Here is a 17619-nt window from a genome sequence, read left to right as displayed (position 1 = left end):
AAGTATAAAAAAAGCCTAGGGTTTTGTTTGAGTGGTTAAGGGCTCAGGGCTGAATGATAAATGCCTAAAGGTCAGTCGTTGATGTTGTCAAGTCGGTGGAGTCGGTTTAGTTTAGGCCATAGCCTACTATGCATTGGCTTCCTAGTCTTGCGTAGCCAAACAACTATTCAACAATCTGCTAACGCTATGTATGACCGGAAACATTGAGGGTGCTATTGGAAACATATAAACATTTGAAAATTGTGGAGGGCAAGATATATTATAACTATCATGGGCGACAGTGTGGCCACGTGAGACTATCCGCCTGGTAACGCTAGGTTAATTGGTTGTCTGAGGTTATTTTTAGCTATATGCTCCTGATAGCTCTGGTTCTGAAGGCTGAAGGGGGCGTTCCCATAACTCTATGGGCGTTCCGCAGCGCGCAGGACACACCACATTCATCATCATCAGTCTCACTCTGCTCTGGAGGACACAGTGGAAGGACGCCGCTGGCTCAGTCCGTGGATATTCGCCAAGATGCTTCTCTCATATGCACAATATAAACATTAGAATATAACAAGCCTGGTCTAAACCACCACAACAGCATCAACTAGGCTCCTCCATAAATTGAGGAATCGAACGTTTTCAGACCGTTAAAAACCCTGTCAGTTCAGTTGGTACTTGGTACGTTGATAACGTCAGATTGTCTTTGTTCACTGTCTCGCTGCGAAATGGATCATTTAAAGGAAAACAGATCGGATGAAGAAACTGAATACGAAGAAGAAGAGGTGGACCCTAGAATTCAGGTAACATTATGCAAAAAATACCATGCGGTTTATTGACATGCTGACTGGTGAAATTTCTCTCAATCGAGTCGAGTGTGCAAGAGCATAATAAGAATATCTTCTGTGCATCATTGGGGTAGATTTGTTGAACGGTTCTTTCTAACTTCTTATTTTTTAGACCTCCTAAACAATGGCAATCCGAACTCATAAGCGTTATATGATTATTTATTAATCTATCATCTTTTTGCATGGCATTTAGATTGGATGATGTCAGCTGTGGCACTGGATGGACCAGGCTTGTAATCTTTCAGTTTAGTTGGCATGGATGCCATGTCTTATGTTCATCTAGTTAGTAGTAGGCTATTCTCCACAGGTTTGACCTGGTTTGGTTAAATCTGGAGCTGGTGACAACCAATGCCCAAGATACAACAATTAGCTGATTTAATGGCATTAAGCCTGGGTACCTATTTTAATGTAGTAATAATAATAATATAGGTTTTCAAACCTTTTCAATATTTGATATAATGTTCAATATAACTAATCGGCTACATGTTTTAAATAGGTTACAACATGGTTGAAATGGACTATTTTTAAACCATTGTTCTGTCTCCTATGGGTTTTACATATAATATTTCAACATTATATAAGCTAATTCATTCCAGCTGTTGGCCTTTCCCCCACTAGTATATCAATATACATTTTTGGATTGCTTTCTCTCTCTCCCCCTCTCCTTACTGTTGCTCAACCTTCTCCATCGTTCTCCTTGTTCCAGGGAGAGCTGGAGAAACTCAACCAGTCTACAGATGACATCAACAGATGCGAGACAGAACTGGAGGTGAGTTTATGGGACGATAAGTACACACACACACACACACACACACACACACACACACACACACACACACACACACACACACACACACACACACACACACACACACACACACACACACACACACACACTAATGTCTGTGTCAGGACCTTGTACATGAACTATCCTTCACTATGCAACGTATGACCAGATAAGACAGACTGACATTGACAGACAGTTAAATTAAACTGACATTTTCAGATGTATGCTTAATCATTACAGTTAACATAAAGTCCTACTTATGTTAAAGTCATACTTTATCCAAGAAGAAATATGTTCACATGTTATTATGCTTGTCTTACCAGATATGGTCTGGTACGTTACAATTTGGGTGTTCTGTCTAACATTCACAATGAATGGGTCAATGGACACCACCACAGTATTAAGGCAGGGTAACTGCATTATTGTGATACATATACAGTACTTGAATTTAGAAGTTTAGCTGACGCTCTCATCCAAAGCGTCTTTCAAATTGCAAGGTTGGAGTAAGTGCCATTAACCTATAACCATTAAAACACAGACTTTGACCGGGGGAATCCAGTGTGCCTTTTTGGTGTCAGCAAGCTCAGTCAAGTTGCATAACTCTGATCTTTGGAAGCTATTGGCCTATAAAGGCTGATGGCTTACATTTCTGTGGGCCAGTCAACTTGTAAGACCCACCTTGAGGTGAAAGTCTTGCAGTGTCTTTGCAGGCCATATAAATCTAGATGCTGTACATTTTGTAAGGTGTGTGTGTGTGTGTGTGTGTGTGTGTGTGTGTGTGTGTGTGTGTGTGTGTGTGTGTGTGTGTGTGTGTGTGTGTGTGTGTGTGTGTGTCAAAGACCACTTTCACAGACTGCATGTCGTATGTTTTTAGAGATACTGAAAGATTATTCATTTCTATATCAGTAAAAGCACATTTTTATAGCACAATTCAAAGCATTAGCAGTGGCATTCAGTTTGAGACCACAGATGGGAAATGCCAGTGGCATGTGTGGTGGTCAGAATGTTTCAATCTGCCATTCCAATTTTGGCATAATAATAATACAATTAAAGCTAAAATAGAAGCTACAAGCTCAAAACGCATTGTGAGCTTATCGTTATGCCAATTTAGTATAAAGTTAGGTTTAAGTGGTTAACAGGCTATTGATTGAAGTGATTGTATCCTTTCATGTGAGCGATAGAGAGAGTGAACTCTTCAAATCTGAAGGGCAGTACAGAGGGTTTGGATGCTATTAACATGTTGACGATAGGGCTGAAACTTTTTTACCTCTTTTTCTCCCCAATTTAGTCATTATGCCAATTGAATCAATTCCTCCCCACACACATTTGTGCGTTGTCACTGCTGTTGTATCCTACTGACTCACCTGCCAGTAAGGAGCCTCCGTTTTACTCCTCTCGCCCAACACTCCTGCTGACAGGTGCCGCTCCAGCCCGCAGGAGTATGTGCAGTGACAAATATCACCCTCCATGCCCCTTTTACCTCCCCTGAACACGGGCCAATTGTGTTCCTATAAACGCTCAACAAAGCCGGATACACTGCGGTGGATTCGAACACCCAGCCTTCGCGGTGGTGGGCAGGCACTTTACCACTGCGCCACCTGAGTGCCCAACTGTTGATTATTTTCTTAGTGATTATTCGATCAATTGCTTTTTTGAATAATCAAGAAGTACATTTTAGTTCCTGTTGGACTTCATGGTCCGCTTATGTCATTGTGTGTGTGTATATATATATATATATATATATATATATACTGTATATAAAAGACATGTAGAAACGACATCTAGGATGCCTTTTATGTCTGTGTATTGCGTGTGTATATATTAGATTGAACATCATCTGTAGATATGCTGTATATCAAGTACTCAAGCCTATAGAAATAATTACTAACAATTGGTCACCCAGAAGAAATTCCCCATGTTTAATAATGCACTGTACTTCCCCCTTCCCGCATGCAAAGCAGAAGTGATGAGCAGCTGAAAATGTTTGTTTCTCCGGAAGCCAACGATGTTAACTAAACATAAGCTTATTTTCATAATAACACACATGGCACTGTCGTAACTTTCACCAGCAAAAGTGGAAACGAAAGAAATACAAAATCGATTATTTTATTTAAATTGTTTATTTGCTATAATCGAGTAAAAATCGAATAGTCCGATAACTGTTGCAGCCCTAGTTGATGAGAAGAATTGCATCACTGTTTGACCCCGGGTGTGAGGACAGAGTGTCCGCACTGCAGCCTCCGCATCTCTGCCATCAGCAAGAGAGGAAGAATCAACCCATTAAGACCCGAGATACAACTTTACAAATGTCTTCTAGATCCTAACAGTTTTCTGAAACACTTATGCTGCTATAATATCAGTGGTGCAGTGGCGCTCAAACTCTTTCATGTCAAGGACCCCCAAAATTATATGTATTTGGCCCCGGACCCCCCATCTGAAAATATTTTGTTCCAGGGACCCCAAGAAGCAAAGATGTGTGTACAAAATGTTTGCTTTAAAAATATATATATATTAAAAGATTTGCACAAATTTGCAAGATTTTTCAAAAATAGCAGATCTACAAGCTCATATCAGTGCCGCGTTATGAGCTTGTATATCTGCTATTTTTGATTAGCCAAAGTATAAAATAATGGTTTAGGTGGTTACACAGATGAGTTTCCGGTTTTAAGCAGAGAGTGATGGGGATGAAGAATAGAAGTAAAAGCAACAGCATTTAGCATGCTGTTGCATATCCATCTGGAATGGATATGCTTGGGCATAATGATGCAGTTTCTACTGAAAACGGTTGAAATCACGTTATTCTTGTTGGACGACAAGGTTTTTTGATTAAGTAGAAGTTCCGGAGAGATAATACTGGATTGCAATGAAATAAAATAGAATAACAAAATAAAAGTAAGATACAAATAAGGATAAAAGGTACTGGTAAGACTCTCACTCCAAAACCTCTTAGCAGCAATGTTGAATGTGCAGAATTTGGAAGATATACTGTACCTGTATATCTCAGAAAACAGGATTCATTATTCTAATTTTCATGCATACTGTATGTTTTATTTATGCTGTATGTAGTACTTGCTTAAGTTGATCTGTCCGGGCGCTGTGGCGTTGTTCCTTGTCTAGGAACGAATGATGTGGTAATTTCAAGCAATTGCCATTGCTGCTCTGAAGTCACTCTAGAGTCTAGACTTACAGTGTAACGAACAGATCCTCATGATTCCTAGAATGATCATGCATGATATCGTCGCTGTCGGGTGAAAAACGGGTATGTCCAAAACGGTTCGTTTTTTAAATTATTTTAAGTAGTGAAAATAGCCGATCTACAAGTTTGTAGATGGGCTGTTTTCACTTTTGTGCGACACTCTTGTACGATGAAGTAGGGCATTCATTTACGAAAAAACATTAGAAGTTGAAATATGGAGATGCAGGGTTTCTGCCTGACAGCGACTACATGCTGCAGTATTAAGTAAAGGGTAGACAGGATGAAGTTGAATACTCTGTCTCAGAAAGAATGAGGAAAACAGCCAGTGACTGTATACACTGTATACTGTAAGTCCCATACCAAGCTGAGATCTTGTTGTTGTTGTCTTCAAGTCACCATCCTCCGTGTATTTGATCTAGTGCTAATGTGATTCTTGAATCTCCGAAATTCAGAGAGGTTGAAAATAGAATTATTAAGGTCAAGCATTTATTTGTAAATTCTCAGTTGTCAAGTGTGTCGAGTTTCCTTTGAATGCTCAATTTTATTGTTGATTTAATTAGCCTCGATTGTACACTAACCAAGTTGATGTAATTAAGCTAATGTGCTATATTAAATCTTTAATACATCAAACTCTTGCCATCCTCACATGGACGCGCACACACACACACACACACACACACACTCACACTGGACCTAATTATAACCATCAATTAGCTAAGTTGCAGCAGGTTCATATATTATAGACATTTCTTTAATCTTAGTTTTCTAGGAACTTTGAAATTGTATGAATTGAAATATTTCTGTATGTCTCTTATACCCCCCCCCCCCCCCCAACAACATGTTTTTTAAGATATACATTTTTTTACAGAAGTTGTTTGGAAACAGCCAAGTTACATTTTGGCCTGTTCTGTTTTTGTTTAGTACTCATACATGATTTGCTGATCAGTGATCATTTATGCTGTTTTTCTTCAACATCACCCCGCTGCTTTTATTTATCCGGACTAAGTAATTTAACCCAATTTCTTGGTTTCTCTCTTTTCCTCTCCCCCATTAGGATGCAAGACAGAAGTTTCGCTCTGTGTTGGTGGAGGCCACTGTGAAGCTGGATGAGCTGGTGAAGAAGATTGGCAAGGCTGTAGAGGAGTCCAAGCCTTACTGGGAAGCCCGCAGGATAGCCAGACAGGTCAGACACCAGGGATGGATGGATGGATGGATGAGAGGGAAACGGGATGGATAGGTGAAGGGAGGGAAAGCTGCATACACTCAGTGGATAGAAGGGCTGATGTGGAGGTGGGTGGAGGTGTGACAAATGAGCAAGGAGATGGTCATTATGGAGATAAAATGGCATCCTTTCTGCTGAGATTGAGAATAGTGCAGAGAAAGTGATTAATTCTTTGAGACTGCGTTGGTTTGTCCCCATTTAGCCTGATGTGTTTGTGTGGTGGTGGTGGAGGAGGAGGGGGGGGGGGCAGCAGAATTAGCAGCCACCTGTGCTTCTAGATAAGCCCACACAGCTAGAAATGTGCATAGAGGAAGCACAGGGATGTGCAACCGTTTGAAAGGTTTCTTTGTGACATTTGTTGCATCTTTTCTCCTGTAATTATGCCATTGCAGGGTATTGGCAACGTAGTAATTTTGAGTGGTCTCTTTTGTCAAGCTGAGTAAATGAGGGACTTGTTTTTATTGTGTAATGCAACACTGGCTGATGAGGAATGCAGGGCTGACTTTTCAGTTAGATTATCCTTTTTCAATGCCTCTGCTGGTAATCTCAAAATCATAAGCTAGCACCTTGGAACATTCCAATTTATGAGTTGATAATATATAAATAAATGAGACTCTAATCCAGCTCTAAGAGCTGGGCCGGTTTTGTGAAGTACAGCATGATGCTATGAATACAGTATGTTTCATGAAAGTTGTTTTCATATTGCGATGCGTCGCGTTGTAGATTGGCTATTTTCACTATTTTCTTTTTTATTAATGTTTTGAAACTTTTCACCTATAATTAATGAAACCCAAAATAAGGATACATTATTAATCAATTATCTTATGAAATGACATACCATCAATTATTTTTTGTAATTAATAATTATCAGTAATTAAATTGATTAGTTTGCTGTTGCACCTCTACAGTGGATCACTTACAGTATGTGATCATAAACATTATATGGGTATGTTGTAAATTCAGTTTATGTTGTTAACCCTGTGCTTTATCTTTGCCATAACTTGTTATATTTTTAACTAACTGGAATGACCCTTGTGATTTTGGTGCATTGAACATCCCTGACATCAAACCACAAAGCTTCCCTATGGGAACTGAGATTAGGATGTAAAGTTTTGTTTTGGTTCTTATTTCTGTCTTTTCTCAAGAGGAAATGCAGAAGCATACGATGTGTGTGTGTGTGAGTGATGGGAGTGTTGAATATTAGGTGGTAGGATGTAGTGTTGAATATTAGGTGGTAGGAGTTTAAAGTTTGGGCTGTACTCAGTGGCGTAGCTTACATAGGGTTGCTGGGTTACAGCAAGGGGGCCCCCCTGCTGGCGAGGAGTTTTCCTTTTTTTGTTCCTCTTAGCACCAAACGGCGTGGAGAAAGTGAAATTTAAAACCGAAATTTAGAAGCAGTGGCTGCTGAAGGAGCGCTAAAACAGTGAACCCCCCCCGTTGACAAAACGGACCCGGGGGGGGGCTTTTGATCTGGAAAACCCATGCGGAAAAAGGTCTGTCTACGCCACTGGCTGTACTCCAAGCATGCCTGAATTAAAGGGTAATTCAGGGTAAAGCTGCAGATTTTTCTGGTGAAGCAGAGTACTAATTATGTTCAAGATTATCTGGTGGTAAGGATTTCAAACTTCCCGGAACTTGGAGGTCCCATATTTCATCCTTCATGTCCCCAAGAATCCAGCCTATGAAAGTGCCCTTGTTTGAACAATTTGAATAAGAAACCTATCAACAACAAGTCAGCTTTATCTTCAATCTGTATATCTAGTAAGCTTTATTGGGTTTCTCAAAAGCTTCTTAGAAAAGGCCTCTGTTTAATAGAAAATATAAGGGTCAAGATGTTTCTTGGAAGCGACCTTGTAGATTTTTATCAATCCTTTCTCAGTTTGTCTCTCTTTGCTTGGTCCGCTCACTGCTAGCTAGACTGCAGTGGAGTTTTTATCAGATCTATGTCTCGCTGCACTGCAGTAGCAGCCAAGCTCCTAATGAGAATCTTACACTGGCTGCAAGGAATGTGATGATTCCAGGAAGGGTTGTTCTGGATAAGACTATTTTGTTTGATAGTTTTAAATAAAAGACCTACAGAAGATTAATTGTACTTCCATAATACTAAGAACTTCCATCCAACTCACCATAGAGATGCATGGTATATGCATCTTGAACTTGTGTTAGGTAACCGCTAATTGTCATGGTGAATTCAGCCGTCATTGTTTGTTGTCTCCGCCAGGCCGAAAGGCATGGCAAGAGAGTATGTTTTACCCCCTGTCCGTCCGTCCGTCCGTCCGTGTGTCCGTCCGTGTGTGTGTGTGTGTGTGACGTGTGTGTGTGTGTCCGTCCTTCTGTCTGCGACCAGCTAATCTCCGCCACCGTTGGCCCGGTCGCTGTGAAACTGTGCACACACACTCCCTGGATACCACAGCAGAACCTCTGCCCCACATTTTTCAGATCAGCCCGTCATAGCGCCACCATGAGGCCGACTTTTGCAAAACACATTTTTTGCTATTACTCCTACAGATTTTGTCCAAAAAAACATGCAATTCGGTACACAGTATCTCCATAGCCATGTGATCAACACGGATCTGTCCGATTTCCCATATTCCATCCTCATTGGCTAACTTTTTTTCTAGTTTGAAAATGTTTCTTTTCACCAACGAGTTTACTGGTACGTACTTACCTACAGTATTATACCGTAACTGTGCTTGATGCACACATCTAAAAAACCCAAAAAATGAGCTGTCCTGATTTATCCTATTATTAACACTACGCTGTTTCCAAGTGTCTGCATTCACTTGATGATGAGCACAAATGACTTCAACATCAATGCAGAAAACATGTAACGTTTATTTTGCCCAGCACACCTTGTTTCCATTAGCACACAATTCTTACATCATTATATCGGTGCAATAATATCGGGCTGAAATTTTGGTCAGTCTCCAGATGATGTAGACACTGTGTACAGTACCATACTCTATGTACCATAACATACTTAAGCCAAGACAATTTCTTTTTTATAGTTAGTTATGGGACTTGGTAAATAAATAAAGAGATTATTATTCTTGGCTGTTTTACAGTTTGGCCCTAGATCCTCACAGTGAAGTAGACCTTGTGGACTTCTATGAACCTGTTTTACAATTTGGCCCTAGATCCTCACACTGAAGTAGACCATGTGTATCTAGGAACCTGATTTACAATTTGGCCCTAGATCCTCGTAATGAAGTAGACCTTGTGTACTTCTACGAACCTGTTTTACAATTTGGCCTTAGATCCTCACAGTGAGTTGTGTACTTCTATGAACCAGCACACCCCTGGAATTGATCTTGACAGAGTTGGAACATTCTGTACAGTGGGAGCTCTAGAATAAATGTTTTATGTGTGTGCTTTGTCCTGGTGCACATTTTGCAATTTGGCAATTTGTCCCTGAAGAGAGGGATCGTGAAGGTTCATTGGCATCACTTTCTTGGCACAAATTCTGAAATGGATCAGCCTGGTTTCCCGTCAAATTTAGGGTGGATGTGAGGGACAGGCATGATTAGATTTTCCTGTTACAACTGTCAGTCATGCTCAATAGCACTGTTGTGCTCTCTTGTCCTGTTATTAATGGAGCCAAATGAAAAAATAAAACTAAAACCGTATGTTTTGGATGAAGAGTCATACATTCACTAGAGATTTGCATTTCAACCATTTCTTCATCTGTGTTTTAACCCAGGCCACCATCCCTTAATAAGGCGTTTGTATCTGTCTTCTCTGTCTCGGCTTTCCCACCAGCAGACTCCAAAAAGCATCTGTGTGTTCTTACAAAGCTATCCTTAGCTAATTTCCCATATGTTGTGGTGTGTTTGGATACAGGAATATTTTCCTGTACAGGGAAATGGGTACTGTACTCAATTGAGTTTGAAAAGACACAATTGTTTTGTACCCTGAAGAGTATTCTGGTCTGAAAAACAACTCTTAGTGATTGAGTCTGTTTGAAGAAAGGTAGCAGGTAGTTGACACTCACCATAAGCTCATGAATGCGAAGTAATAGTTATATTATAGCGGAAGTTGTATACACACACACACACACACACACACACACACACACACACACACACACACACACACACACACACACACACACACACACACACACACACACACACACACACACACACACACACACACACACACACACACACACACACACACACACACACACACAGAGATGTCATTAGTTAAGTTGGTCAAATGTTGAAGTGAGTAGTAGCCTAGACACAGAAACACAGTCATTCTCTGTTATGATTAGGACTGACATTTATCTGCTTGACCAGTGAATAAATGTATTGATTAATTTCACACTCATCTGCATAAGCACATACTAAAGCACTTGATGCCATGGCCATCAACTGCTTTATCAGATAGACTGATGCCTGTATGTGCACAATGATATGAGATGCATCTGTTGTTTTCCTACTCATTCTGTTCTTTTCTATTTCTCATATCTTCTGGCCACGGTCATGCGTCCAGTACTGTATATTCTCTGTGTGTGTAATAAACGAATAGAACTTGTCGTGTGATACTGCCTGGTGTCACACCTTGTTCTCCAACCACCTTTAGATAGAGGGACACTATCAGGACCACATGGAGGGTTGACTAAATTCACAAAAAAAATCTCTTTCACACTTACTTACACACCGATTTCAAAATATGGCTTCCATTATTGCACAGTATGTGCTGTAATGGCACTTTAACACAACCTGACAGCTTTCCTAATCCACCCTCCAAATTACCCTTCCTTCATTCCTGCCTTCCTTCCTTCATCCCTGCACAGCTCTGCCGTTCTCAGTCATCACTCGTCATGTTCTACTAATACACCAACACTACGACTGTTAGTTTTTAATATTGAGTTAGTATCAGTGAATTGGAAATTCTTTGCACGCTCTCCCCCATGCTGTAGTACTGATAAGTGCACATTATTTACTGTTCGAGATAAGCAACAGCAGCAAGGAGTGTTGAAGGGTGGAGGAAAACCACTTACTTTAACCTTGGAGAGTTTCAGTATAAAATGCAAAACTGTTGTTTTAAAAAACAAACCAAGCAGATGTCTTCCTGTTATAGAACAGTCTCTCTAACACCCAGGAACATGCTATAACATTTACATAATCTAAAACCTGTCAATTAAGAGTAACAGAAATTCATAATACACACATTTTAGACACTTAGCCGATGTACTTACACATGGAAAATTGATATCTGTGCACAGACAGTGTATTGCTCATGACCACTGTTAACCCATTAAGGCCTGAGGTTCCGATTCTTTTCTGAAAAACGTATGTTGCTTTTTCATGTCAAGGACCTCCAAAATTATATGTATTTGGCCGCAAACCCCCATCTCAAACTATTTCGTTCCAGGGACCCCACCATAGGCAAAGATTTGAGTTAAAAATGTTTCTTTAAAAATATATATATTCAAAGATTTGCACAAATCTTCAAGATTTTTCCAAAAAAGCAGATCTACAAGCTTGTAGTGCGGCACTCTGTGCCATGCTATGAGCTTGTATATCTGCTATTTAGAATAGCCAAAGTATAAAATTATGGTTTAAGTGGTTACACAGATGCGTTCCCGGTTTTAATGGGCACGTTGGCTGTTGGGGGAATGAAACCTGTGATCTTTCACTCACGGAATGATCTCTTCAGCCACTACTGTATGTCAGCACATGCTCCCTAATAGTGCTACTGCATATTTCAATCACTGACCACTTTGAATGCACATTTTTCTGTGTGCTGAGTCTGCTGCTCTTGCAGCTGAACCAACCATGAGCAGTTTTAAACTTTCAGGAGTGTTCTGTGTAACGTCATGAAATATAGATTACCTCCATTTTACTTTCCACGTTCCATGCCTCTTGATTATTTAGTTGCTTTTGTAGAAAGTCACTCAGGAGTTTTCAACGGTCCTGATCCAAACTCTCCAGCTGCCCCCTGGTGTGGCCCTTTCTCTTGGCGTGTACCTCCAAGTCTCTGTGCTAGTAACCTGCTCTCCTTTTTATAAATACCAATGCTTGTTTTAATTTTTTGCCATTCATCAAAAGGTTTGTAAGTCTTAGGTATCACTTAAAAAGAAAAAAAAAGATCTGATTTGGCATGAAACTATTACACTCAGTTCAATTCAATTTAAATTTTCTTCTCCCTTTGTGTGGCCTTACATACAATAGGAGACAGAAGGTGGTATAGGTGAGAGTAGCAGAGCTGTGTTATGTTGTGTGAGTCCGAAAAATAAAGAGTTTAGACAGTGGACCCATCCATCATCCAATCCTGTGGCATCCTTGTCGTTGCTGCCAATTACCACTCTCATCTCTTGCACCTGCAGCAATAGTATTGCAGCGACTGATGTCCTTTAACAAGAAATGATTTGAATAAATCATATGCCACAGGCTTCTCTGCCTTTTCTATACAGTATGTGAACACATGCAGGGGAATTAATGTTGACAGAAATAAACACACACACACACACACAAACACACACACACACACACACTAAATAGTTTATGCCTTACATAAAGAGCAAAGACTCCAGTTTTGAGCGATTCAGCGATTGGGCTGAATGCAAAAGCTAGAAAACAAGGACTCCGCTCCCAGAGGGGACGCTGGGGGCGTTGTCACAAGTGCAAAACTTAGTTTTGGACCGTGGCGGAGGCGCGCAGTCTCAAGCGAACTTGAGCCACGAGAGGCACCACCGAGCGAGCTAAAGCGAGTGAGTTGCCGTGCCGAACGTTGCGAAATTCGCTTGAGCCTACTCAGCGGCGTCCGAGTTACATACCGATAGGGACAGAATAGTAAATCATGTTTTGGGGCGAGTGTTTGCCCCAACTGCCAACTCAAAGTGACTACTGGCCAATAACGGTGCGTCTTTTCCGGGACTTGGCAGAATCCAGTTGTATAAAACTATCACGTACCGTGGAGAGAGCTATGTGTGGACAGAATACTGTAGGAGGACCTCAGGGGGTTTGTGAACAGGGAAAGGAAGAGAGATTGAACATATTGTAAGTTGGACAGTGGTATCCAAGACAGTGGTTTTGAAAAGCAAATGATGCCAGCAGACAGGAAGGAAAGAGGGGGAAAGAAAGACATGGATAACATCATGCATACATACAAAAACAAAGACATCTTCTGCCTGGTGTTGAAGTTAAGTCCTCCATGAGTACCGCTGTACGCGTAGATTAAACAGATGTGAGGCTTTGTCGATTCACATACAAGGGAGGGGGGATAACGGAGGGAAAATGAGAGGGAGAAGCAATGAGCTAATATCTCAGTCCTTTAGACGATGATCCTCTGGAATGGTGACAGCGGGGATTATTATTTTTTGGCGCAGCTGGAATTGAGTGCAGTGAGGGGGAGAGGGTAATATGATGGCTAAAGAGAACAAGAAGAGATGGGGGGGGGGGGGGGACTTCAGTTGATGTATGAGATTGTTCTGGCTCTGAGTAAAGGAGGAGACTGGAGCCCACAAACCTGTCTCATTAAAGATGGATGGAAAATTGCAAGGCGCTGCATTTTGGATAGAGATAGACCTGCAGTGCATTGTGCCAGGAGGGAGCAGTTTGTGTTTTTGGACTACGGCACTCTGTGTGAAAGCATGATGAAGCCTTGTTAAATGATTCGCTGTGCAAAACTTAAACTTGTATCAATTTCTCAATGAAAACAATCTCAAAGCCCCAAGTCTTTTGCTTTGTTTTTCCTTTTCCTTTTTTTTTTTTTTTTTTTTTACTGTGGGGAACGTTCCAGACGTGGGATTTGAACAGGGATCTGATGCCATATGGCCATGAAGCTAGTCTAGTCGGAACCCTGTGGTTATGTTGGCTGGTGCTGTGTCATCCCGCAAACCTGCATCTGTGACCTTTTACTTTTCTCTCTTGGCCTTTGTCTAGCTTTCTGTTGCTTTCGTTTTTGTCATTCGCTTCTCAGTCTGTCTGTCTGTCTGTCTGTCTGTCTGTCTGTCTGTCTGTCTGTCTGTCTGTCTGTCTGTCTGTCTGTCTGTCTGTCTGTCTGTCTGATGATGATGCATGGATGGCACAGCTGACAAGGGCCAGTGGGACTTGTAGGGGGGGCGGTTGTGTAGAGAGATGGATGGATTTGAGGGGGAAAGGGAAACTGTGAGAAGGTCAAAGCCATCTGGTCTTGTGCTGGCCTCCTGGGATGTGTGTGTTTTCACACTGCAGTACACCAGTCAGTCCTTAGTTGTAATTGCATCAACGCACGTCATAGTAGCAGCCTTGACACGATGTTGTGTGTATGGGTGTGGGCTTCCTATTGTTCCTCTATGAGTGACTCAGTGTGTGTGTGTGTGTGTGTGTGTGTGTGTGTGCACTAGCCGATATAAATATATGACAACTGGTAAATGTGTGTTTCTTGTGTACTGTGTAGTACAGTATGTTATTTCATATGTACTGTGTGGACAGTTGGAGGGACTGTGCGTGCATATAATTATTACATTGTTTTTGTGTGTGTATAAATCTATCAACCATAGCACTAGATCAAATGTTTTAATCTTTCGTGTCATCATGACACTTCAGTCAGTCTGCTGTACACTAGACTGACAAAAGAAACTCCTCTTCCTCATTGCCCCAATCCGTCTTCTCCACCAGAAAATCCATGTTATGCAATGGACAGCTTTTACTGGCTCCATTGTCTTAACATCAGAAAAGGGTCTGAGCCGAGATGCAGCTGTCAATGGAAATTTAAGTGCTGTCAGGAGAAAATATGCATTTCCAACTTGGTTCTGCTTCAAAACCCACGTTGCCGTTTGAAAGCTACATGGCTGTCAGCTTAATCTTTTGTTGGTTCCAGAAAAATGCTCTCATCTGACAACTGTGAGGGAATCGGACTGTAGTCCTAAACCACAGCAGAGTAAGCTAAATTTGGAAGGAGAGGCAAAAACAGTACAAAAGAACAGAATTGTTTTTTGTTCCAGTATTTATTGGACTAATATCATCAGCTCATCTGCATGTTTTCGACTTTTGCCTTTGTCTTGTTTGTGATGTTGTCTGGGCGACTGAAATTCCCCCACAGGATCAATCAAGGTATCTATCTACACAGTATCTATGTCCCGTCACGTCCTGACGAAGGCGAAAGGCTGAAACATATTGATAATGATGAAATTTGCCAATGATCAAGCGTGCTCAATGGCTTAAGTATGTTACTTTGAAATGGTTTACATGTTGCCTTCAAAGTGGGAGGATGAGAAAACACAGGAGCAGTATGTTTCAACTGTGAAATATCATCAGTAAAATGTTTAAATGGCTTGTTTTCTTAGCTCTTTTTATGCAAAGGGCTACAGTATACTGCTTTCTTACAAGTAAGTATCATGCTAGCATGCCCCTTTTAAGAGCTGAAAAGGAAAATGAAATCACATTTTAGGGTTTGAGGAGATTGTGAGATGCTGATCTCACGACTTCAAGGTTGTTAAAGCTTCAGTCTGACCCTTCTCACAGCATTCATGAGGGGAGAATTGACCACATCTCATACGGTCAATGAGGGCAGGAGTCATACAGCTAAAAGACGTGCCACATCTGGGTTAATTTGTCCATAAAAAAGCGTAACTTGAAGATCAGTAGTCGATAACCTCCCTACACTTGAGGCACGTGCGGTCCATTCCGTGGGGGGGGAGTGGCTCAAAGTTCGGTGAACTTTGAAGTCTGTTTTGGTTGGCACGTCGTTGATGCCAGGAAGACGGTAGGCCTCTCATGATGAACCAGAGTCTCCCGCTGATGGGCTGACTTCACAGACAACAGAGGAGCTTGGACACAGCCAGGAGCTTATCTTCAACATGCCAGCTCACTAGTGAGTTCTCTGTTAAGGGCTCTCAAAGGAGTCATATGGTGCTGTGAATAATTCCAACAGATTATTATTCAAATCAACTTTCTTAATGTTCAAAGGAGTTTTGTGGCTTCTTTAAATACTTACTTTCCTTATACTGTACTTACTGCATGCAGCTGTCTTGTGGCTTAACGTTGAGACAGAAATTTTGCAGAGCCATCACAAATCTGAATAAGAACCAAGTAACAGATGTTAAAAGGTGTGTGGGTGGGTTGGTGTGGGTGGGTGTGGGTGTGAAAAAGTGAAAAAAGTGAAAAAAAATGCTCAGTCTCAACTCTACCGTACAGAATGGGGAAATGAGAGAATAGAGTCTCTTGCAGGTGAATGCAGAGCTCAGTGATTAAAGGGGAGGTTCACACCAAGATGAACTGTCAAGGGCCGCTCACACCAAAAAAAGCACTCGCACCAAACCGTGATAAAGGGCCGTGGATTAAATTGTCTTTGCATCCAGGATTCCAGGCTCCAGGCAGCTTTATTGGAGAGCTGATCAAGGAGCTTGTGTGGAAGAGATCTATTAAATAACCAAAAATACATTTGTCTCTGATATGTGAGAAATAGACCACGCTGACAGAACCACTTATACCTATTGAAGAGGGAAAGAACCGATTTTCTATCTCCTCTCTTCTCTCACTATCTATCCCTCTCTTCTTCATGTCCACCAGGGTTCACCATTCTAATCCTGTCTACATCTATATCCATCCTCTATTCCCTCAATTATTTCATTACCCAGCTCACTCTACCTCTTTTCCTTTTCCTTCTCTTTCCTTCACAACCACTAGTCACTCTTCCACCCATCTCTCCAACCTATCTCCTTGCTGTTCTGCGCTCTTATCGCTAGTATTGTCCCCTTCCCTCCCCACCTCCTGCATCACTTTTCTCATCCTCTCTCTCGCTCGCTCGCTCACTCTCTCCCGCTCTCTCTCTGTGTCCAGTTTTGTTTACTCTCTTCTTGTCTTTCAAATTCACTCCCATCCTTCAGGAGTATTTTGAAAGGAGCAATGAGGCTGATACGCAGTGAAATTCACAATGTTCAATTTAACCATTTTAAAAGGGTTTCCAATTTTACACTTTAAACAGTTAAATGAACACTCCTGGTTCTACTGTGTACAGATGGCTTCTGGCTGACACTATGCTGTCACAGAGGACAACACGGGATAGGATACAGTGAGCAGTCTGAATACAACAGTTGATAAGCTTGATAAGCCAGTCTGTTTAGAGTAGGTTCATATTCAGTATATTGATTAGTTGGTCATATGCCTCCTGCTCATTTGTTACATGTATGCGGCGTGTTTGATTTGTACTGAGTTTTGCATTGGCTCGTTTTTGACTGAGTTTCAAGCCCTGTACAGCCAAGCACAATTGAAAGATGCACAGCACTTGAAGGCATGTCTACCTTATTTGATGTGCACTATTGAGGACGATTAACTACTACACTGCTTCTGAAAGAGTGTGCATGGTACATTATTCAATTATCGGCCTGTTGTTGAAGATGAACAGGAAAAGAGCAAGGAATCTATAGAGCACCGAAGTCTGACGTAATTTACACATCCTACCTGGTTCGCGGTTTTCCACCCCCGTTCTAAATTCCCATTGACGTCTTTAATATCGCGTCAAATAAGAATTGTGTTCCAAAAATAAGCAAATGATCCCGGCGGTTTGACTCTTATGGATATGAAGCATCAACTGGCGGTGAGAAAACGCTAATGTTACTTCCGCCGAATTAGTTAAATTTTCATCCAGA

General features: G+C 41.2%; 1 protein-coding gene across 1 annotated transcript in view; it reads left to right on the top strand.

The window, feature by feature from the left end:
• Positions 1-472: 472 nt before the first annotated feature.
• sh3bp5b (SH3-domain binding protein 5b (BTK-associated)) overlaps positions 473-17619 on the top strand; it is a 30560-nt gene continuing 13413 nt past the window's right edge. Inside the window, exons 1-3 of the mRNA XM_080426015.1 lie at positions 473-785; positions 1537-1599; positions 5868-5996. Coding sequence (XP_080282141.1) covers positions 711-785; positions 1537-1599; positions 5868-5996 — 267 coding nt within the window. The 5' untranslated portion in view covers positions 473-710. The remainder of the gene's footprint in view (positions 786-1536; positions 1600-5867; positions 5997-17619) is intronic.

Source organism: Gymnoscopelus braueri (assembly GCF_963280865.1).
Source record: "Gymnoscopelus braueri genome assembly, chromosome: 4".
NCBI classification, from domain to species: Eukaryota; Metazoa; Chordata; class Actinopteri; order Myctophiformes; family Myctophidae; genus Gymnoscopelus; species Gymnoscopelus braueri.
Note: the sequence above shows the minus strand (reverse complement) of the source record. Positions and strands in the feature narration are given on the sequence as shown.